Raw genomic sequence first — 23,346 nt, 5'->3', positions numbered from 1 at the left:
AAGTGCTTGTAACACAATCTTCATGCCTCACATGCCAATCCCCGACTGCTTGACATAACCCATTCAACACCCGTCTCATAGTGTCAGACCCAGGGCCACCTTTCACCTGCAAGTTATAGATTCTTCTTAAGATATGTAAGGCTTGCTTTTATAAAAATCTGTATAGCTCATGGCACGATTCGCATTAGAAATATTTAGGCCCCGATTTAGGCCTCATGCACACGAGTCGTTTGTGTACACGTCTGATCTGCACATCGCACACTGACCCATTCATTTCTACATGTCCGTAAAATATGCAGACAGCATATGGATGTCATCCAAAGACAAGAGGACAAAGTCTCCAAAAATGGTCTAAGCTACGCTCCACTCTCGACCTGCTGTAGAGGTGGTAGGTGAAAATAAGTCAAATGTGGTTTTGCCTGAGCCAAAGTAAACAAGCGCTGTGCGCCACTTTTATACATTTGAAAACTGTTACCTTTACACAAATAGACAAATTTGAAGACAAACTTTAAATTGTCCCTTGTTGGTAAATCAGGGCCTTAATCTTTTATTCATCCCCAGGAACTACTTTGATGAAATTATTAATACACCTTAAATAGCAATCTACCAGGCATGTTCAGAATAAAATTGCCACTTGGCATCAGAAAAGATCAGGAATTACCGAGCGGCCATAATAGGGAACATAGAATTCCCAGTGGGCTTCCTGCCTCTCTGTCAATAGGTTTCTAAAAGACACCAACCAGCCCTTTAAAGGGGTTGTCAGGCTTCAGAGCTTAACCCGGACATACCCTTATTTTCACCCGGACAGCCCCCTGAGGCTAGCGTCGGAGCATATCATGCTCCGATGCGCTCCCTTGCCCTGCGCTAGATCGCGCAGGGCAAGTGATCTTTAGTTTATCATAACACACTGCCGTGCGGAAACTTCCGCCCGGCAGTGTGCTCGGTGACGTCACCGGCTCTGATGGGCGGGCTTTAGCGCTGCCCTAGCCGTTTTACTGGCTAGGGCAATGCTAAATCCCGCCCATCGGTGCCTGTGACATCACCGGGCTTCCTGGCGGCTCCATGGAGAGCCCCGGTACGTCACCGGAACTCCTAAAAACGCCTTTGTCCTGCACAATTTAGCGCAGGGCAAAGGAGAGCATAGGAGCATGAACTGCTCCAATGCTCTTGTCAGGGGGGCTGCCTGGGTGAAAATGGAGTAATGTCCGGGTTCAGCTCTGAACCCGGACAACCCCTTTAATATCCATCAAAATAATTTATTTGAGTCAATGTTTTTAGTTACAGGCCCAAAGCCTAAAGAGCGGTTCTGATGAGATTTTCTCTTCCGATTTCTACCAGATGCAGTATTGTCACCAGTTACTATACATCAATGCTCCCATGTACAAATGCTACGGCCAACATTCAAGCCAAGGAGAAAGTAGTGATTGATGTATTCGGTTGTCAGAATCCATACAAGGACCCCATGACAACACTAACTGCAAAAGACAGAAGTCGCAGGGACATGTCATATTTCTTTTCAGGTTTATCTTCACATAGAAGAAAAGGTTTTAAAAAGAAGTGTCATACATCCACGATCCAATTATTAGCCTCATCTGTGATGATTGCATGTACGGCAAATGGCTACTGAAGCTAGGGATTGGCTACAGTGGTCACATGGATGTATATGACATCATCACGCAGAACAAGTAAACAAAGACCGGCAGAGAGCACCGGAGTGTTGGCACTGGAGCAGTGGGAGGTTTAAAGCCTTTCCGACATGCGCCATAGTTGGGTCTTTAAAGATGGTACCCGCTCAAGTGCAAAGCAAGCAGCATAGCAGCCGGGTGCCTGCGGTTATAGACAATAGGCACCCGGAGACAATGTCTGTGATCGGTGATCACACCCACCACAGACAGACATTTAACCCCTTAGATGCCGTAGGATGACATCTGCAGTATTTGTCATAAACGTACCTGTCCGAGCTGAGCCACACCCACTGGTGATGTGACAGCATCGTTAGCAACAGGATGCAATGCCCTGTTTCTCCCTGCAGTGGGTGTGTGCTGGAGGAGATTAGCAGTGTGTGGATTGCTCAAATGCTCTATTCCTGTGTGCTAGCGTTTCTGAATAATTGAGAGCCTATCAGGTACTGATCCAGGGACTCAGTGCTCTACTTAAACCCCTTCCTGGACATACACCAGTACCAGTGATGGTCTTGTTTGGGCTGATTAGCTAGCTTCTTGTGAATGTGCTTATTTGGATTGCTCGTGTTTTTGACTTTGGCTCGTCCCTTGACCACTCTGTCTCTTGCGATTTGTACTGTGCATTCTGTCTGGGTCTGACCTTGGCTCGTCTTTTGACCACTCTCTGTCTCTTGTCTTTGTACTGCTTTGTCCTCCTGGTTCTGACCTACTTAAGTACTATTCTGTCTTTGTGTAGTTTGTCTCTAAGTGTTTGCCTGTCTCTGCACCGTAGCAGCGTCGACCAGTTGTGGTCTTGCTACTTAGGACTTGCACTGCAAGTAGGTAGGGAAAGCAGGCTGGGTTCTAAGTTAGATCTCACTATCTGTGTCTGTCCCTACCTACAGGCATTACAAGTTGGCACTATTTGGTAAATATGCAGCAGACCTACTACATGTGGCCGTACCTATAGGCTCACTGTTTAAAGGGGTTTCCCCATCTGAAGATTTGCGGCATATTGCTAGGATATGCCACAAATATCAGATAGGAATGCGTTCCATTGGTGGGACCTGCACCTATCTCCAGAAATGAAGGGAGAGCAGCCCCGCAAGTGCAGTGTGGTCTCCTTCACTTTATAAGCCCCATTCTGGAGATAGGAGTGGGTTCCAGAGGTGGGACATGCATCTGTCTGACATTTGTCGCATACGCTAGCGATATGCCACAAATGTTAAAATGGAAACAACAAGATCATTACATCCTTATAAGGCTACATGCACATGAGCATATCCCTTTTGGGTCTGCAAACAGCGGATCCACAAATTACAGATACCCTTTTTTTTTTTAATACATATTTTTCTCAGTCCTATTTATAGAAATGGCTACTCTTGTCAGCACAATGGACAAGGATAGGACATGTTCTATAATCTGCAGGACAGGCCTACGGATAGGTGACAACCACGTGCTGTTCCATTTTTTTTGCGGCCTCAAAAATGAATAGATCCATGTGTGATCTGCAAAAAATCCAAATCACTGTTGTGTGCAAGAGCCCTTAAAATTAGAAACTGTTGGATTGGTCACTTAGATCATGAGAAGTAGAAAATGCACTGAGTTCCTATTGCTGAATTTGACAATGTGTGCAGTAAGCCTGGAAGAATGTCTCTTCAGGTTTCTCCAAATGGAAGTCTCCTGAAAAGAATAAACGCTGTAAGGTTTTGTTGGTATTCTGTCTCTCCCCTACATCTGGTGCATGTGCCGGGAAAGTGCTCAGCGTCTACACAAATTTGCTATACAGGGTATCCTATAAAAAAAATAAGCATTTGTTTTTACATTTTTTATGGCAACCTATGAGCAACATTATCATGGCATATGCTGGAGCCTTCTATCAGAGGTATATATTGGGAATTATTCTAGACATATGCATCTCTGACGGAGGACTGAAACCTAATATGAACACATTGTCATAAAGGCAAAGGAAGAATTAGGCCTCTGCATATATCTAATATGGTTCCTACATATTTTTTTTACACTAAAAATTTACCATAATCAACCTGACTTATTGGTTACGAACAGAACAAACAAAAGGGTGGTCTGTGACCTTTGAACAGTTTAAAGCACCTATGTCAGGCCCTGCCTAGCTACTGCCTGACATATGTACAACTTCATATACAGCAGAAAACAAGAAGATAGATGATCCAGGAGAAACCTGCCATAAGGCTGGTGTCATAGATTTGTGTTTTTGGGCAAGAATAATACCAACTCCAGATGTTAAATGGAAAAAAAAATGCATACAGGTATTTTTCTGTGCTTTTTTTTTTTTTTATCGCAGCATCCTTTTTTATCATGGTACTTTGGTACACACCAATGTATTTTCCCCCATCCTGCTCTACAGAGGAAGCGAGATTATAGAGGATACATAAAAATAAAAAAATAAAAAATAAAAATTCACCAAAAAAAAATGGGAAATAGATGACTCGCATCACTTTGTCACATGAAGACCTGTATTCAACAGTTTATGTGATGTGTGGAGTCTGCAGCACAAACTTAGTGCCACCTTGGTATATGTGCTACATTGGGTCTTGCAATTAGATACTATATTTTTAACACTATAAGACACACTCACTCCCTCCCCCCCCCCCCCCCCTCAAGGTGGGGGGGAATTGTTTGTGTGTCTTAAATACTAATGAGCGTTAGTACAGGAGGACCGGAAGGCGGTGTATGCAGCACTTCCCCGTGCGGGCTCTGTACTCACCGCTTCTTGGTCTTCTGCAGGGTTATGCATGCTGTGCTGTGATCTGCGCATAGCGTGAGGACATCGGCATGCTCAGTGACATCTTATGAACACTGGGAGTCTGAGCTGAGGCCTGAATGGGGTCTTATTAACATTGGGGGTCTTCAGGTCTTATTAACATTGGGGGAATGATTTATATTGGAGTTTTGTTTGGGGCTCTAAGCTGAGGTCTAGTTGGTGTTCTTATCTGAGGACTAAATGAAAAATATTTTTTATTATTTTCCTCCTCTAAAACCTAGGTGTGTCTAATGGGCAGCCTAAATATATGTTCATCTCCCTGCCATTTCTTAGTTATCAGCAAGGCCAGCGCTCCCAGTGAGTGATTCTGCTGCATTGAGTAACTAACCAGCCTCTCCCTATCTCCATGCATTGACAATAGTGAGCGCTTACTGCCCGCTATCATGTATCTCCCAGTGACTGGTTAGTTATTCAGCTCGCAGAGGATACAGCATAATCACTCAGTCATAGCGCTGGCCACGCTGATCAGTGAGAAACTGCTGGGAGGCGACCGTATCTTTACACATAATACTATACTGTCCAGTATGTGAGGGCAGCAGCCCAGCACTGCACTGCATTAGGAAGACAGACATGCCTTAGCAACGTGCTGCTAAAGGGACATTTCTGGGCAAGTTTTCTACTATAAAATGTACAAGATCTCTAAATACACTATATAAAAAAAAAAGTTTCTATCTCTGTCACTACACATTAAAAAAACACGACAGGCATGACAGGTCTGCACATGACCAGGTCTGTTTTGCAGTATACAAATCGCGGATCCGCAAAATACAGATAAGGTCTGTGTGCTGTCTGTATTTTTTATCTTTGCAGACCCACTGACTTCAAAGGATCCGTGGTCCGCATTTTGTGGACATATTCTTTTTGGATGAGGAAAGAGCATCTGTATGTCCGTTCTGCAAAAAGATAAAACATGTCCTATACTTGCCCGCAAAATGCGGACCACGGACCCGTTGAAGTCAACAGGTCTGCAAAAATGGTTGTGTGCATGGGGCCTTACGGTGTGAGCAATAGTTACCAGACAGACATGGCATACATCATGAGCAAATTACTACTGATTTTGGGATCCAGGTAGTTCATTTTACTGACTTCATAGTTACAGACCACCCAAACAGTTAGAAACCAGTAAGAACACTGCAGGTCTGCACGTCATACAGTATACATATGCCAATCTTAGTATCAAGTCCATTGGCACAGAATGTGCCAAATGTACTATGAGGCAAAGGCCTTGTAATATATCTGAAGCACCTCCAGAAATTCAAATCTAAATCGGCTATTATTTACCTCAGGTTTTGGCATAAATGATAGTAAATTTGTTAGGCCGCATTGGCACCTTTGTAAGCCCTGCCCTCTTTCTCAAACACTTTTGAAAGCTGTAGTAGCACAAAACATTTGATAAATGTCTTTAAAGGTAAAGTAATAATTAAATGGAATACCGTAAATCTGGTGGCCAATGAGCAGCTCAACCTGGTACCAGTAGACAGTACAGTACCTTAGAGAGGCGCTACTAGACAGCCAGGCATTTCAGTAATATGGTGCCCGCTGACTGCCTATCGCGCAATAATATTTTACCGGTAAAATGTCCATGCTGATTGGTTGGATCTTTGAGCCAAATGGCAGTGTCTGAAACTCGAAATTCCATGGCTACAATGACCCAGGACAGACCACTGTAAGCTGAAAATATCATAACCTGAGTCCATTGTGTCTTGAGGGACTGCTGTATTCGTTTTTGGGACCCCTTTTTTTCAATGACATCTAAGGGAGCTCTTTCCATGCCTATGTGATGAATTGCCCTCTAAATAAATATCACTTACTTCAATCTTGGCAGCTAGGGCACTAAGTGATGTGGCAGTTATGACTCAGTGGCATTGAGTGGCATCAGATTGCTTCCCCTGCCCTCACAAAGTGTAGCACACAACAGCAAAATGTAACCTTTGGAAGAATGGAGAACTTTCTTTCTAAAAAAGATGGCATTGTAGAAAAAAAATAACATAAGCCAGGAATAAAAGCAAGCAAAATATGATAAAAATGAAAGTCGCAAACAGGAATACTGGCTGGTGCGCAGCGGGAGCAACAGCACCCAAACGGTGCTTTTACTTGCATTCACTGTGGTCTATCAGGTCGGGAGCCGGCTATGTCATTCTGCAGCCAGCTCCCGCCTCCTGTTCAATTTGAATGAATGAGAGATCTTCATTGGTGGCGCAGTGCGCCGCGCCCCCCCCCCCCCCCAAGCCCCCCAGTATTAATCATTGGTGGCGCAGTGTGCCCCCCCCCACCAGTTTTAATCATTGGTGGCAGTGGACACAGGATACCCTCTCTTGCTCCTCAGATCGGAGCCCCAGCAGTGTAATCCTGGTGCTCTGATCAGTTACCATGGCAGCCAGGACGCTATTGAAGCCTGGCTGCCATGGTAAGCTCAATGCTGCTGTGTGCACAAAGCACAGAGCAGCAGGGACAGTGTGAGCTCCTATTCACCCTGATAGATCTCTATCAGGGTGAATATGACAAGGGTTTTAGTCCCTAAGGGGGCTAAAAGTTAGTTAAAAAAATAAATAAAATAATATGAAAAAGAAAGATTTACAAAAAAATATAAAATCAATAATTGGTCGATCCCTACTGCCTTCAGTCAAAGTTATGCACTGTTCAATAAATATTAATTATATACTAATAGTAAACCTACCCATACTTTTCTTCTGCCACCCCCTTCCATGTACATGATATTTCACAGAAGCACATAAGGAAGTGCACTGTTCTGGGCATGCATATGGAGATCACTGCCAGCCAATGTCTCCTTGCCCATTGTTGCTAACATAAGGAAGAGCTCAATAGCATAGAAGCATGGTCTTCTTCCTTATTTATTACACCCAACATATACAGTAGGGAGAGAGCTATGAGTTAAAAGGGGTTCTCCAGAATACAGATATTCAGGATCTGACCTCCAAACAGGTCATCAATATCAAAGCAGCACCATCACCGATCAGCTGTTTGTCTACGCGGGAAACGAACAGAGCAGAACAGTACCCCAGCATGGCCACTACATGGAGTATTGAGCTGCCTACATCTAGCTCTGTACACTGCATACACAGCCTGAAACAGCTCATCAGTGGAGGTGGCCTAACTTCTTTAACTACTATATACTGCCATATGTACATAACAAAAACACTGCATATTTACATGCAGAAAATCTGTGGCAGAAAACTGGATGGGAATTTAACAAATCTCACCCACACACTGCAGAAAATGTCTGTAACAGCCGCACACTAAAAACATGATGGCTTAAAAAGGGAAGCACATTTGACAGCGACACAATAAACAGTACGGAAATTTCATTAAAAATGTTTAAATCCAATATAGTGTACCTAATGCATCTTAGGTTTCCTAGTTGGCCAGTCTTACTAAGATCAGAGGGTTCAGACAAATTCCACCTAACGTGTAGGGCCAGCTTTACAACTCTGCCCGAGAGTCTGTATAGAAAGACACACAGCCAAGCAATGGAGCCTGTCTCCAGGATTTTGATTTTACTCAACAGTACTTGCATTTTTCAATTTTAATTTCCATATACAAGGTAAATGTTCATAACCAGACTAAGGTGACGTTCACAGGACGGATTTACACCACACACCCGCTGGCAGCTGCATCCTTTCATTTAAATGAGAGGCAGCTCTGAGGATCGCGGAGCTGCAGCTTAAAGCAGCGGCCGTGCCAGAAAGGGACACATGTCGTATGAAAATTCCCTCACACGCATGAACCTTAACTGATGCTTTTTTGCCATTAAATAAATGGCAAAATATGTGCAAATGTTTTTTTTTTTAACCACCTTTGTTTTTTACTGCATTTCTTGTTGCGTATTTTGCAAACACTGTGTGTGTTTGTCCACCAGCGGTTTCTTACAGTTTTTTTATTATTATTATTTTTTAAATAGAGAAGGTGAAAACGGCAGAAAAAAAAAAAAAAACTGCCTGTTGTATTTTGAAAAGAAACCAGAAAAACAAATAACGCTACCTAATGAACAAAAACACCCAGCAAAAAGACTATGGCTTGTGTGTATTAGGTTTCATATTTCCCCTAGGCACTTCAGCTACATCTTTAGCTGGCTGGGTGAAAGCACTCCATGGGAGTGAAAAAGCACATACAAGAGCAAGTACCATATATAAACTTCAAATAACCTTAAAATGATTAAAATATGTGATCGGGAGTAAATCAGATCATAAAAGTCACACATTACCACAATTTGGATTATTTATAAAGTGTGATCATTCCAGAGTCCTGTGATAAACTCAATACATTTTATTGCAGTAATATTTTTAGCTCACTTCTCAATGTCCAAAAACTTTCCACCGCCAATCATAGATATGTTGTGACATACACTATGGTATCAGATGTGCAGTCACATCTCCAGAGGTTCTGTCTGGAGTTTAGACCATGCTAGATAGGAGCTGGGGAGACAAACAAACCTTTTGTGGAGCTTTTATTATTATCAGAGCACTAGCGGAATTGGTCAGAATATAACTTCATATTCTCACTGCTCCTGATGATCAAAACCACACAAAAGGTTTGTTTATATTGCTCTTCCCATCTAATGCCTAATGTTGTCAACAGTTAAACTTGGCCAAAGGTTAAACAGCATCGGTAGAAGAAAATTATATTTAATTTTTTTTATTTTTTTTTATGTGTCTAAAAGACGTGCTACTAAGGCCTTGTGTGGTTTGGGTCCACTTCCAAGCTGCGCTTTTTTGCAGGTCGGATATGGACCCATTCACTTCAATGGACACAGACACACACACACACACACACACACACACACACATCAGGGACAAGCATAGGACTGCTCTATTGTGGGCTGTGGCAGCCGGTATCTCTTTGTGGATCTGCATTTTTCAGACCGCAAAACGGACACAGTTGTGTGCATGAGCCTTAAGGCACATTTTTTTGGGCCATTATATTGAGAGCACCAAACATGCATTTGGAAAGAGTACAATTTATAAGAAGCAGTAGGTCTCTGTACCTGTATACCACTACTATGAATACTTCCTGATCTAAGGCCTCTTTCACACGAGCGTGTCCGGATAAGGTCCAGGTTTGGGTTCAAGGTTGTGTAGATTGTATAATTTCCCCTTATAACATGGTAGTAAGGGAAAATAATAGCATTCTGAATACAGAATGCATAGTACAATCGGGCTGAAGGGGTTAAAAATAAAATAAATAATTTAACTCACCTTAATCCACTTGTTCGCGCAGCCGGCATCTCTTCTGTCTTGTTCTGTGAGGAATAGGACCTGTGGTGACGTCACTGCGGTCATCACATGATCTATCACCATAGTGATGGATCATGTGACGGACCATGTGATGAACCATGTGATGAACGCAGTGACGTCAGCACAGGTCCTATTCCTCACAGAACAAGACAGAAGAGATGCCGGCTGCGCGAACAAGTGGATTAAGGAGAGTTAAATTATTTTTTAACCCCTCCAGCCCTATTGTACTATGCATTCTGTATTCAGAATGCTATTATTTTCCCTTATAACCATGTTATAAGGGGAAATAATAATGATCGGGTCCCCCATCCAGATTGTCTCCTAGCAACCATGAGTGAAAAATCGCACCGCATCCGCACTTGCTTGCGATTTTCACGCAGCCCTATTCACTTCTATGGGGCCTGCGTTGCGTGGAAAACGCACAAAGAGGAGCACGCTGCGATTTTCACGCAACGCACAAGTGATGCGTGAAAAATCACTGCTCATATGCACAGCCCCATAGAAATTAATGGGTCCTGATTCAGTGCGGGTGCAATGCGTTCACCTCACACATTGCACCCGCGTGGAAAACTCGCCCATGTGAAAGGGGCCTAAGAGAACATATTCCACAATGACTGTTTACATGGGACTGCTCATAGTAAAGGCAATTAATACTATGTATGTATTTTCAACTTGATTTAAACATTTAAGACTACCTTGTATATGGACATTAAAATTGAAAAATGCAAGTACTGTTGAGTAAAATGAAAATCCTTCCATTCCATCAGCCTGGATTATGTTTATTCTGTACACGGACCGCCCAGAGAATATCCTTTGCCTCTGAAGATTATTTAGTCTGTGTAAGCAGAATCCGTTTCACACACTGTCAAGACTTAGACTTGAGATAATTGCCACTTCCAGGACTGATGCTAGCTAACCAATAATGCCTTCAGTCCACTCAACACGGCCAGCAATGTACTAGTAATACAGTGGGTTTCAATAAATATTACAATTTGATCTCAAGTTATATTGCATCTATGGTCCACCTGCATTCCTAAGAACCACAGAAATCCATCCAGCAGCCCATAAATGTCAGGGTGGAGGACACTTTGAACATAGCATGCTTGTGGCCCTCCGAAATCATTGGCAGGAACCGCAATCAGTGCGGAGCTAAACCAACTGCCATCAGGTTGTCCTGGCCACACTATAGCAATGATATATAGTGTGATATTGTAGACCAGATCTGTCTGGGCCACAGGTTATTGAAATCACTGCTCATCTCCAACCTTATCTGCAGCTGTATTGTTATGTAGATGTCTACTCACCAGAATGTGCACCATGTTTAGGTACCTTCTGGACCAATGCTGGGTCCACTCGGAGACAAAACCTCATCTGCTTCTCCACAAAGAGTAGACTGTGCTCGTGCTCTGTCACCTGCCTATGTCGAGTCGCATAAAACCCTGTCTCCTCGTAGACAGTCGCCCAAGCTTGGGAACCTTTAATCCCCCCTGTAGACTCACGGGAATTGACTGGCAGGTCACCAAAGCTGGATTAGTGTAGAGAGAACAGTATCCTCTCTGCGGAAGCATGCAATATGATAGTTGTAATATCTACTTGTGAACAGAAGGTGGAGCAATTGTCCATGGAATGAATGAAAAGCAGGCGTGATGAGCGCTTTCTGTACTCCAGCTTCTCATAATACCTTCAAACTCAGTTTTGGCAGATGATTAGGGAACACAAGGTTTTCTCCACTCCTACATGCCTTCAAGTTACATATCATATTTTTTTTATTTTTGGGTGGAGAGGGGGGGCGGGTTAGAGTTATCCTTTTCTCTCTCCCCATAATCTTAATGCAGAGACAAAGCAAGTAATATTCAGTCCTACCAATAAATTATCTAAGGATCCCATAAATCACCCTTCTTAAACCAACTGTTTTCACAAAATTTTCAGCATTCAAAGTATAAGCAAAGTAGATTTCAGAAATCTCAACCGCACACTGCAGGTTTAAGGACCAATTCACGCGTCAATATTTGGTCCGTTTTTTTTTATTTATCAATGAGCCTTATTCTAAACCAGGAGTGGCGCCTTTATCAAAATAAAGTATACTGGAAATATTTGCACAGGTTCTGTGCCTCAGTCCTGCTCAAAAGATTACCATGTGAATAAGGCCTTACCCACGGCTTTCAACCTCTGCAGCACAAGACCTGCCGCATTTCCAGCAGCAATGCCACCGCAGAAAATCAGCCCATTTCAGGTGGTTTTTGTAGAGGCAGATTTCGGCCAGATCCACTGCAGATTTTCCAGTACATATGGCTGCACCCCTACACCATATGCAGTGTATGTACGTTTTACGCGCTGCAGTACTCTTCAAAAACACCTAAAATAGCTTGTTTTTAATGGTAAATACATACCTAATTAGTTCAAATGGACACACATCTTTATGCTACTGTTTTAAGCACACTTCAAGAAGAGGCATAATCACTTCTGTGAAGCAGTTTAGGAGTGTATGTTCACAAGTACAAATCCATTGCTATTAGCTATGTATTGTGAGAGGTATTTATACAGCTTAAAATGCTGCAAAAAAAATAAAAAAGCAGAAGAATGCACCAAAAAAAAAGCGAGGCGAATTTCTCTTGAAATAAGGTCTGCACTTTTCAGCTTCAAAATGATGTTGTGTGAACAGAATTTATGTATAAAATATAATTTCAATACTTTTTAGTGTTCATCACATACATTTATTTCAATACATTATTATCAGTGAAAATCGGGAGTGTAAAGGCCGTTTTTGTAATGCCGTCTCGCAGCCATTTTTTTTTAGAACAAATTAAAGTCCATGGGGCTATCACACCCCATGGGGTGTCCATGGGCTATCATGGGGCTATTTTTAACGGCCGTTAGACGGGTGCAACTCCTGTCTAACAAGGTACACTAATGCAATATGGCCTTTTAGAGATTAAAAAAATATATATTAAAATACTAATCTCATCCACTTGCACATACAGAGGCAGTTGCCTCTCTCATGATTCTGAAGGACCTCCTGAAGGACCTGTGCTGAAGTGAGAGGACATCACCACTTGATCATAGCATGGGAGCACGTTGTGATGTCATCACGATTAAGCTTCAGCAGTAAGAGAGGAGAAAATGCCTTTGCGCGTGCTAGTGGATGAGGTGAGTAATTTTATTTCCAATTAAAACATTATTACAGCTGAGGACCACACTATGGGGACATTGGGGGCCACTATTACAGCTGAGGACCACTATGGGGGACATTATCTATAGTACTACAGGGGTTGTGAATGTTAAAAAATAAATAAAAAAAATGACAATGAACATCCATTTTTAATGGCCATGAAAGATGGATGCAAAACGGCCAGAAAATAGATGCACAATGGTACAAAAATGGCCATGCCTTTACTTCTTCTGCATTGGCTTATTATGGATTATGTGTATGTAATTCATTATTTAGAGGACTTCCTCTTCATTGGCCCTCGTCATTCTGAAATTTGTTTTAGGTTGTTAAGTGGTTTTTCTGCTATGTATGCTTATTTTGATACTCCTCTGGCCCAGGAGAAATCTGGAAAAATCCTGGACCCATGCTAGGAAAAACACATTTTTATCGATTCTGAGTTAATAGAGTTTAGTTTGCTTATGGAGAAAATCAATACCATGTTATGTTTAATTAGAAGTTTGTTAGCTGCGAAAACTACAGTTGAAGGAACTGCAGTGTTTGTTAGGTCTGTTGGTATTTGCATCGTGATGCCCATAGGCAGTGTTTTTTCTAGGCTTCATATGGCCACAAAAGGTCTCAAGTCTCCCCATTCTTATTATCAGTTAGGGTTCCTTCACACTCACTGTAAGCTCTCCGGCAGGCTGTCCCAGCAGAGAACAGCCTGCCAGATCTGTCTGGATCTGGGATTATAGTCAATGGAGCCGATAGGCATTGCGGTAATATTTGGCAAGGCTGGATCCAGAGACCTATGAAAGGCTGTTCTCTGCTGGAACAGCCTGTAGGAAATATAATGCTACTGTAAAACTAGCCTTAACAGGCCCATTGAAGGAGGACTTCAGAGCTCGGGAGGATTTTCTCATTTATTTTGCACTATTTGGCAACAGGAGTTTATTCAGGCAGTAACATGAGATGCATCTGGCGCTGTCAGTTATGGTGCCTTTTTAGAGGGTCAGTGGTCTCCTCATCCTGACTTGAGTCATGGCGGGCAAATGGGTTTACAAGAAATTTGGTGTTGTTTGAATTGTTTCCGATTCTGGTTTCTCTGGAAGTTTGGGGTGAGACACTTTGTAACTAAAGGGTATAGGTTTATTTGGATTAGGATCCATTCACACATCCGCAAAATGGGTCCGCATCCATTCCGCAATTATACTGATAACCTATCCTCTGGAAAGGTCATAAGTATCTGATCAGTGGGGGTCCCGACACCCGAGCCGATCAGGTGTTTGAGAAGGCACCAGCGCTCGCAGTACTGCCACAGCATTCTCAGAGTTAGGGTCCATTCACACATCAGTGTGTGTTTTGCGGATCCACAAAACATGGACATTGGCGATGTGCGTTCCGCATTTTGCGGACCACACATCGCCGGCACCTAATAGAAAATGCCTATCCTTGTCCGAAATTGCGGACAAGAATAGCACACAGTTTTATTTTTTCGTGAACGGAATTGTGGACCCGAAAGTGTGGATCTGCAATTCCGGATCCGGGCAGCACATCGTGCTGCCCCATAGAAATAAATGGGTCCGTAATTCCGGACGTGTGAATGGACCCATAGGCCCAGGCCATGTGATGTCACGTTCATCAGCCACATGGCCTAGGCGCAACATAGCCCCACTGAAGTGAATGGGCCTGAGCTGCGATACCAAGCACAGTTGCTGTACAATGTACATCTCTGTGCTTGGTGAGCCGAGAGAGGGCCTCTGCGGCATTTGAACCCCAGTGCCTTCTCAAACAGTTGATCGGCAGGGGTCCCGGGTTTTGGACCCTCACTAATGCGATTGGTCTTATCCTCTGGATTGCCACATTAGAGTTTTGTTTATGTGAAGTGTTACTGGATTCCTGACCTTGGCTTGTACCCTGAGGGTACTTTTACACTTGCGTTAAACTTTTCCGGTACCGAGTTCCGTCCTAGGGACTCAATACCAGAAAAGAGCTAATCAGTTTTATCCTAATGTATTCTGAATGGATGTCTTCAGTTCAGTCACTGTATGGTTTTTGACCGGAGAAAATGCCGCAGCATTTGATGTGGTCTGCTATGGGGGTCTGATCTGAGGATATGATATGGGGATCTGAAATGAAGTCTGATTTGGGGTATTTTCTGAGGTCTGATGACAAATATATTTTTCAGATTTTCCTTCTCTAAAACTTAGGTGTATCTAATCATCAGGCGTTTTATAAAGAGGAAAACAAGTATTTCAAAAGATGCAAAACGCTCATTGTTGCCCTGATTCATTCCCACCTCGATTTCTGTAACTCATTAATTGGCCTCCCCCTAACCAGAATCTCTCCTCTCCAATCTATCCTTAATGCAGCAGTCAGGGTCACCGGTCTTTCCAACTGCTACTCCAATGCCTCCAGTCAGTAAAGCAAGGGGGTATGAGGTCTGACTGCGAGTCATTCACATTGCGGTCTGAGCTGTGGTCCGATTGTGGGTCTGATCTGAGGTCTTATTGGGGTCTTATCTGAGGTCTGATTGAGGGTCCTATTAACATTGGGTGTCTGATATGAGGTCTAATAAAAATATTATTTTTCCCTATTGTTCTTCTCTAAAACCAGGTGCGTCTTATGGGCCGGTGTCACAACCAGACAGCTGAGAAGCTCTGACAGAGGCCTTTCAGAACCTCCTCCTTGAGTTCTCTTTGTTGTGCTGTTCAGTTCCTCATCTCATTAGCCCCTCTCAGCTGTCATGGAGTTGGACTGATTGCATCCCTTTAAATTCCACCCCATAATGCATTACTGGGCGGCTTATACTACTTCCTGGAGTGTGTGTGCATGCTGATCTTGTTTTCCAGTCTGCTACAAAGTTAATTGCTGAACATTTATCTGTTATTTTCTGTTTGCTGGATCCCAGGTGACCCCGACTCCCTACGTGTCTGGTGTAGGGAGCCGGTGGTCGTGTCCCCTCACTATTGTAGGGTGTTCAGGGGTTATATAGTCGAGGTACGTGGATATGCAACCTTCCACCTCTGGGATCTTTGCATAGGCTGAGCAGCCAGGGAAAGTCTCAGGTCTTGTGCAGGGGTCTCCCTTTTGGTTCCTTAGCTTTGGATCCACTCAGTCATATATGCATGTTGCTTTGTCTTGTTTCCTGTACACCGTCCGTGACATTATAAGCCGCCCAAAACCGTCTCAAGCATGGATCCGGTTTCACTTTTGGCTGAACGCTTCCAGGGTCTTTCATTGGAGGTAGCTGATCTCCGTAAGACTTTTTCTCAGCTTCAAGTGACCGGTTCAGCTTGCGTTCATGGAGTTTGTTCTGAGCCTAAGATCTCGCTCCCGGATACGTTCTCCGGGGGTAGTGAGAATTTTGTGCGTTTTAGAGAGGCTTGCGTCTATTGTGCCAGGGTAAACCATCCGCAGAAATATACTGCTCAGAATTTCAGAGATGGGCAGTTGATACTGGTTGGAATGATGCTGCACTCCGAAGTCAGTTTTGCCATGGTCTTTCAGAGGGATTGAAAGAGGCATTTGCCTTTCATGAGAGGCCTATTTCTTTGGACTCTGCTATGTCTCAGGCCGTTCGTATTGACAGGCGTCTTAGAGAGAGAGGAGAGATGTCTCCTTCCTGTCATACTCAGTCCCGGGACAGTGCAGCGGTCCCATTCTGTGCGCAGGGGTCTCAGTCGCTGTCAGCCCCTTCTGAGCAGGAGCCCATGCAGCTGGGGGTGATTGCTTCTGACAATAGAAGATTCAGCTCGCATGGGAGGGTTTGTTTTTGTTGTGGAGGTACAAATCATTTGGCAAATATTTGTCCCTCTAGGAGATTCAGGCAGTTTTCTGGGAGTAATAAAGAAACAAACAGGAAAAAATCTTTTAAAAATGTTCCGTCTGTTACTATTGGCAGGGTTGAGGCGGAAATTGAAGGTGTTCCGTTTGCTTGTAGTTCCCGTTTTGTCCTGCCGGCTAGGGTGGTGCTAGAGAGCAAGAACATTTTTTGTGAGATTTTTGTGGATAGTGGAGAAGCGGTCAATCTCATTGATAATCAATTTGCGATAACTCATAGTTTCCAGGTGCGCACTTTGGGAAAGGATATTCCGGTTTTTGCTATTGATTCCGCTCCACTTTCTCAGAAATCATTAAAGGGCATAGTTTACAATATCCGTTTAATTGTGAGTGATGCTCATGTTGAGGATGTGTCATGTTTTGTCCTTAGCGGTTTGCCTACTCCTCTAGTGTTGGGGCTACCCTGGCTCACTAAACATAACCCCACCATTGATTGGCAAGCGAGGCAAATAAATGGTTGGAGTGACTTTTGCAGAGAGAATTGCCTCACGACATCTGTTTCTGAGGTTGCTACTAAGACTGTACCATCTTTTCTCTCTGAATTTTCGGATGTCTTCTCTGAGAGTGGAGTTCAGGATTTGCCCCCGCACAGGGAGTACGATTGCCCTATTAATCTCATCCCAGGCGCCAAACTGCCTAAATCTCGTTTATACAATCTTTCCCAACCTGAGAGGATTGCTATGCGTGCTTATATCTCTGAGAGTCTGAGAAAAGGACACATACGACCCTCGAAGTCACCTGTTGCCGCTGGTTTTTTCTTTGTTAAGAAAAAAAGATGGTTCTTTAACCTCTTAAGGACATAGGGCGTACAGGTACGCCCTTGTGCCCTGGTACTTAAGGACACAGGGCGTACATGTACGCCCTGTGCATTTTCGATCACCGCCGCACGGCGGGCGGTGATCGGAACCCCGTGCCTGCTCAAATCATTGAGCAGGCACTTGGAGCAAATGCGCCGGGGGGTCCGGTGACCCCCCCATGTATGCGATCGCAGAAAACCGCAGGTCAATTCAGACCTGCGGTTTTCTGCATTTCCGGGTTATTCGGGTCTCTGAAGTCCCGATAACCCGGAACAGGATGGTGATGGTGGTGTGATTTCACTCCACCAATCACCATCCAGCGATCCTGAGTGGTGATGGTGACATCACCACTCAGGATCGCTTTCTGATTGGTCTGTGGGCGGTCCGGCGGCAGATTCAAAAGAGGCAGGCGCTCCTCTCCTCCTCCTTTTGTGTTCCGGAGCCGGAGGAGAGAGGAGCTGCCTGCACGTGTCTGCTGCACCCGATCTGTGCCCCCCAGGACCCGATCTGTGCCCCCCAGGACCCCATCAGGTACATAGGGACAGCTAGGGAAAGTTTGGTTTAGGCAGGGAAAAAAAAAGGGAAAGTTAGTTTTTGAACTTTGATTGCATCACCCTAGTTAGGGTGTCTGGGGTCCACAGCACAGCTGTGTGACCCTAGACCCCCCAGGGGTGCTGCCACTTGCCCCCCCACCCCTGCCCCCCCCCCCCCACCTTTTTTGGGGTGCATTTATTTTTTTTTTTCGTGTACGCTGACTGTGGCCGGCACTTAGTGTCCGGCCACTGTTAGCGCATCGCACACCCCACCGCTGATCAACTTCGGACGGTTGATCAGCGGTTTTGAATTTTTTTCCCCACATTTTTTGCCCTTTTTTTAGTTAGTTTATTTTATTTTTTTTCTGTTAGTTTTAGGGTGAGTTCGTGAACACCCGTGCCCCCACACACACGCACACAAAATAAAGAGTTACACACACGCACATATACACGCAGACACACACTCCCCTATGGCCCGCCGGACGTTCTCGGCCGAGGAGGCATACGCCCAGATTGCCTCTGACTCCGAGAGTCCCAGTGAGGATGAGGATGACCCCACATTCCTGTTGTCATCCGCATCCTCCTCATCATCTAGCGATGATGATGAGCCCCCAAGGCGGCGGAGACGCCGCCAGGCGGAGCAAGGGGACCGCCATGTTAGGGACCCTGTGGCCCACACTAGTACGAGCAGCTCTGGGGCTCGTACTGGTTTCCCGGCCCACCAGTTAAATCCACCGGAGCCCCCTGCCGGTGAACTTGTCTGGTGTAGCCCAGAGCGATACGAGCCTGTGATTCCTGATTTTGTAGGCCAATCAGGAATCCAGATTTCCACAGTGGGCTACACTGAATATGACTTTTTTTGTCATTTTTTCAGTGACCCACTGGTAAATCTGATGGTGGAGCAGACGAATCTGTACGCCCAACAGTTCGTCGCTCAACACCCGGGCTCCTTTTTGGCCAGGCCCGGTGGCTGGACGCCGGTCAGTGCAGCCGAAATGAGGACATTTTGGGGCCTCGTGCTGCATATGGGCCTGGTCAAAAAACCCAGTGTCAGGCTGTACTGGAGTGGGGACGTCCTATACCAGGCCCCACTTTACAGTACAGCCATGACACGCTCCCGGTTTGAGGCCATCCGGAAATGTCTGCATTATTCCGATAATGCAGCATGTCCCCCCCGAGGTGATCCTGCCCATGACCGTCTGTACAAGATACGGCCGGTCATCGATCACTTTGGGGCCAAATTCATGGAGGCCTATGTACCTGGAAGAGAGGTCGCGGTTGATGAGTCTCTCATTGCGTTCAAGGGGAGACTCATTTTCCGCCAGTATGTGCCCTCCAAGCGGGCGAGGTATGGCGTGAAGCTATACAAAATTTGTGAGAGTACCTCAGGGTACACTTACAAATTTCGTGTATACGAGGGGCGAGATTCCCGGATTCAACCCCCAGAATGTCCCCCCACTCTGGGTGTTACCGGGAAACTTGTGTGGGACCTTATGTACCCACTGCTGGATAAGGGTTACCACCTTTACATGGATAACTTTTATACCAGTATCCCCTTGTTCCAGTCCCTTGCCGCCAGATCCACGTCCGCTTGTGGGACCGTGCGGAAAAATCAACGCGGCCTCCCTGCCCACCCCCTCCAGGTACCTATCCCCAGGGGTGAGACCCGTGCCCTTACCACTGGAAACCTGTTGCTGGTCAGGTATAAGGACAAGAGGGATGTCCTTATGCTGTCCACAATTCATGGTAACGGCATCACCCCTGTCCCTGTGCGAGGTACCGCGGCAACGGTGCTCAAGCCCGATTGTATCGTCGCTTACAATCGGTATATGGGAGGAGTTGATCTCTCTGATCAAGTCCTCACGCCATATAACGCCATGCGCAAAACCCGGGCATGGTACAAAAAAGTTGCGGTCTACTTGGTGCAGGTTGCCATGTACAACTCTTTTGTACTATCCCGAAGCGCTGGCAGCACAGGGACATTCCTCCAGTTCTATGAGGCAGTCCTCAAGGCCCTGATCTTTTCGGACCGGGAAAGAGCAGGCCGGAGTACCTCGGGAACTGTAGGTGCCCGGATCGTCCCTGGCCAACACTTTCCAGGTGTGGTCCCCCATACTGGAAAGAAGGGACGAACCCAAAAAAAGTGCAGAGTGTGTCGCAGGAGGGGGATACGGAAGGACACGACTACTCAGTGCGACACTTGCCCCGATCATCCGGGCCTCTGCATTGACGGTTGCTTCAGGGAGTATCACACTTCCATGGAGTACTAAATTTATATCCCAATTTAGCACTGACATCGGATAAAAAAAAATGGTTCTCAGACTTGAGACACCCAAAAAAACTAAAATAATTTATTAAAAGTAGACATAGGTATTGCCGCGTCGGTAATAATCTCCTCTATAAAAATGCCCCATTACCTAACCCCCCAGATTAACACGGTCCAGAAAAAAAAAAAAAAAGGTGCAAAAAAAGTTTTTTTTTGTCACCTTACATAATAAAAAGTTTAATAGCAAGCGATCAAAAAGTCATATAGCCCCCAAATTAGTGCCAATAAAACCGTCATCTCATCCCGCAAAAAATGAGCCCCCACATAAGATAATCAGATAAAAAAAAAAATAGAAAATGACTCTTAGACTTTAGAGATACAAATTTTTTTTTAGGGTATCAAAAAGGATAATATAGTCTAAAACCTAAATAATTGTAAAAAAAGTTGACTTATTAGGTATCGCCGCGTCCGTAAGAATCTCCTCTATAAAAATACCCCATGACCCAACCCCCCAGATTAACACAGTAAAAAAAAAAAAAAAAAAAAAAAAAAAAATATAGGTGCAAAAAAATATTTTTTTTGTCACCTTACATAACAAAAAGTTTAATAGAAAGCGATCAAAAAGTCATATAGCCCCCAAAATAGTGCCAATAAAACCGTCCGCTCATCCCGCAAAAAATGAGCCCCCACATAAGATAATTGGCTAAAAGAAAATAAAAAAAATGACACTTAGACTTTAGAGATACCCAAAAAAAAATGTTGTATCAAAAAAGATAATATAGTCAAAAACCTAAATTATTGTAAAAAAAAAGTAGACTTATTAGATATTGCCGCGTCCGTAAGAATCTCCTCTATAACAATATCCCATGACCTAACTACCCAGATTAACACGGTTAAAAAAAAAAAAAAAAAAAAACTGTGCCAAAACCGCTATTTTTGGCACTTTTCCATTTCAGTCCGTTTTTTCCGGTAACAAAACAAGGGTTAACAACCAAACAAAAGTTAAAATTTATTACCCTGATACTGCAGTTTACAGAAACGCCACATTTGTGGTCGTAAACTGCTGTATCCGTAAAAGGGAGGCCGCAAAAGGAAAGGACCGACATGGTTTCTGGAAGGCCGATTTTGATGGCCTTTTTTATTGACACCATATCCCTTTTGAAGCCCCCTGATGCCCCCCTAGAGTAAAAACTCCCTAAAATTGACCCCATCTAAGAAACTACACCCCTCAAGGTATTCAAAAATGATTATACAAACTTTATTAACCCTTTAGGTGTTCCTCAACAGTTAATGGCAAATGGAGATGAAATATCAGAATTTCTATTTTTGGTAACCTTGCCTCACAAAAATGTAATATAGAGCAACCAAAAATTATATTTGCCCTAAAAATACTCCCCCAAAAAATGCCACCTTATCGCGTAGTTTCCAAAATGGGGTCACTTTTAGGGAGTTTCGACTCCAGGGGTGCATCAGGGGGTTTGAAACAGGACACGGTGTAAATAAACCGGTCCATAAAAATCAGCCCTCCAAAAACCAAACGGCGCACCTTTCACTCTACGGCCACATATTGGGTGTTTCTGTAAACGGCAGAGTCAGGGTAATAAAGATACAGTCTTGTTTGGCTGTTAACCCTTGCTTTGTTAGTAGAAAACATGGGTTAAAATGGAAAATAAGGCAAAAAAATGAAATTTTCCAATTTCATCCCCATTTGCCAATAACTCTTGTGCAACACCTAAAGGGTTAACGACGTATGTAAAACCAGTTTTGAATACCTTGAGGGGTGTAGTTTCTTAGATGGGGTCACTTTTAGGGAGTTTCGACTCCAGGGGTGCATCAGGGGGGTTGAAACAGGACACGGTGTAAATAAACCGGTCCATAAAAATCAGCCCTCCAAAAACCAAACGGCGCACCTTTCACTCTACGCCCCGCTGTGTGGCCGTACAGTAGTGTACGGCCACATATTGGGTGTTTCTGTAAACGGCAGAGTCAGGGTAATAAAGATACAGTCTTGTTTGGCTGTTAACCCTTGCTTTGTTAGTGGAAAACATGGGTTAAAATGGAAAATAAGGCAAAAAAATGGAATTTTCAAATTTCATCCCCATTTGCCAATAACTCTTGTGCAACATCTAAAGGGTTAACGACGTATGTAAAACCAGTTTTGAATACCTTGAGGGGTGTAGTTTCTTAGATGGGGTCACTTTTAGGGAGTTTCTACTCCAGGGGTGCATCAGGGGGCGTCAAATGGGACATGGTGTAAATAAACCAGTCCATAAAAATCAGCCCTCCAAAAACCACACGGCGCACCTTTCACTCTACGCCCCGCTGTGTGGCCGTACAGTAGTTTGCGGCCACATATTGGGTGTTTCTGTAAACGGCAGAGTCAGGGCAATAAAGATACAGTCTTGTTTGGCTGTTAACCCTTGATTTGTTAGTGGAAAACATGGGTTAAAATGGAAAATAAGGCAAAAAAAGAAATTTTCTAATTTCATCCCCATTTGCCAATAACTCTTGTGCAACACCTAAAGGGTTAACGACGTATGTAAAACCAGTTTTGAATACCTTGAGGGGTGTAGTTTCTTAGATGGGGTCACTTTTAGGGAGTTTCTACTCTAGGGGTGCATCAGGGGGCTTCAAATGGGACATGGTGTAAATAAACCAGTCCATAAAAATCAACCTTACAAAAACCATACGGCGCACCTTTCACTCTACGCCCCGCTGTGTGGCCGTACAGTAGTTTACGGCCACATATTGGGTGTTTCTGTAAACTGCAGAGTCAGGGCAATAAAGATACAGTCTTGTTTGGCTGTTAACCCTTGCTTTGTTAGTGGAAAAAATGGGTAAAAATGAAATATTAGACAGAAAAATGAAATTCTCAAATTTCATCCCCATTTGCCAATAACTCTTGTGCAACACCTAAAGGGTTAACAACATATGTAAAATCACTTTTGAATACCTTGAGGGGTGTAGTTTCTTAGATGGGGTCATTTTTGGGTGGTTTCTATTATGTAAGCCTCGCAAAGCGACTTCAGACCTGAAATGGTCCCTA

At 44.1% G+C, this 23,346-nt stretch overlaps 1 protein-coding gene across 4 annotated transcripts in view; it reads right to left on the bottom strand.

Moving 5' to 3' along the window:
- TMCC2 (transmembrane and coiled-coil domain family 2) overlaps positions 1 to 23,346 on the bottom strand; it is a 61,949-nt gene that overhangs the window by 18,395 nt on the left and 20,208 nt on the right. Inside the window, exon 1 of one of the 4 annotated variants that reach the window (XM_044288424.1) lies at positions 11,021 to 11,136. The exons of 2 other annotated variants lie outside the window; for them this stretch is intronic. In XM_044288424.1, coding sequence (XP_044144359.1) covers positions 11,021 to 11,035 — 15 coding nt within the window. In that variant the 5' untranslated portion in view covers positions 11,036 to 11,136. Of the gene's footprint in view, positions 1 to 11,020; positions 11,137 to 23,346 lie in introns of those variants that run through there. One more of the 4 variants, XM_044288425.1, reaches the window with a different exon arrangement.

The sequence above is a fragment of the Bufo gargarizans genome, chromosome 3, assembly GCF_014858855.1.
Source record: "Bufo gargarizans isolate SCDJY-AF-19 chromosome 3, ASM1485885v1, whole genome shotgun sequence".
Lineage (NCBI taxonomy): Eukaryota > Metazoa > Chordata > Amphibia > Anura > Bufonidae > Bufo > Bufo gargarizans.
The sequence above is the reverse complement of the archived record's forward strand: the minus strand, read 5'-3'. Positions and strand labels throughout refer to the sequence as shown.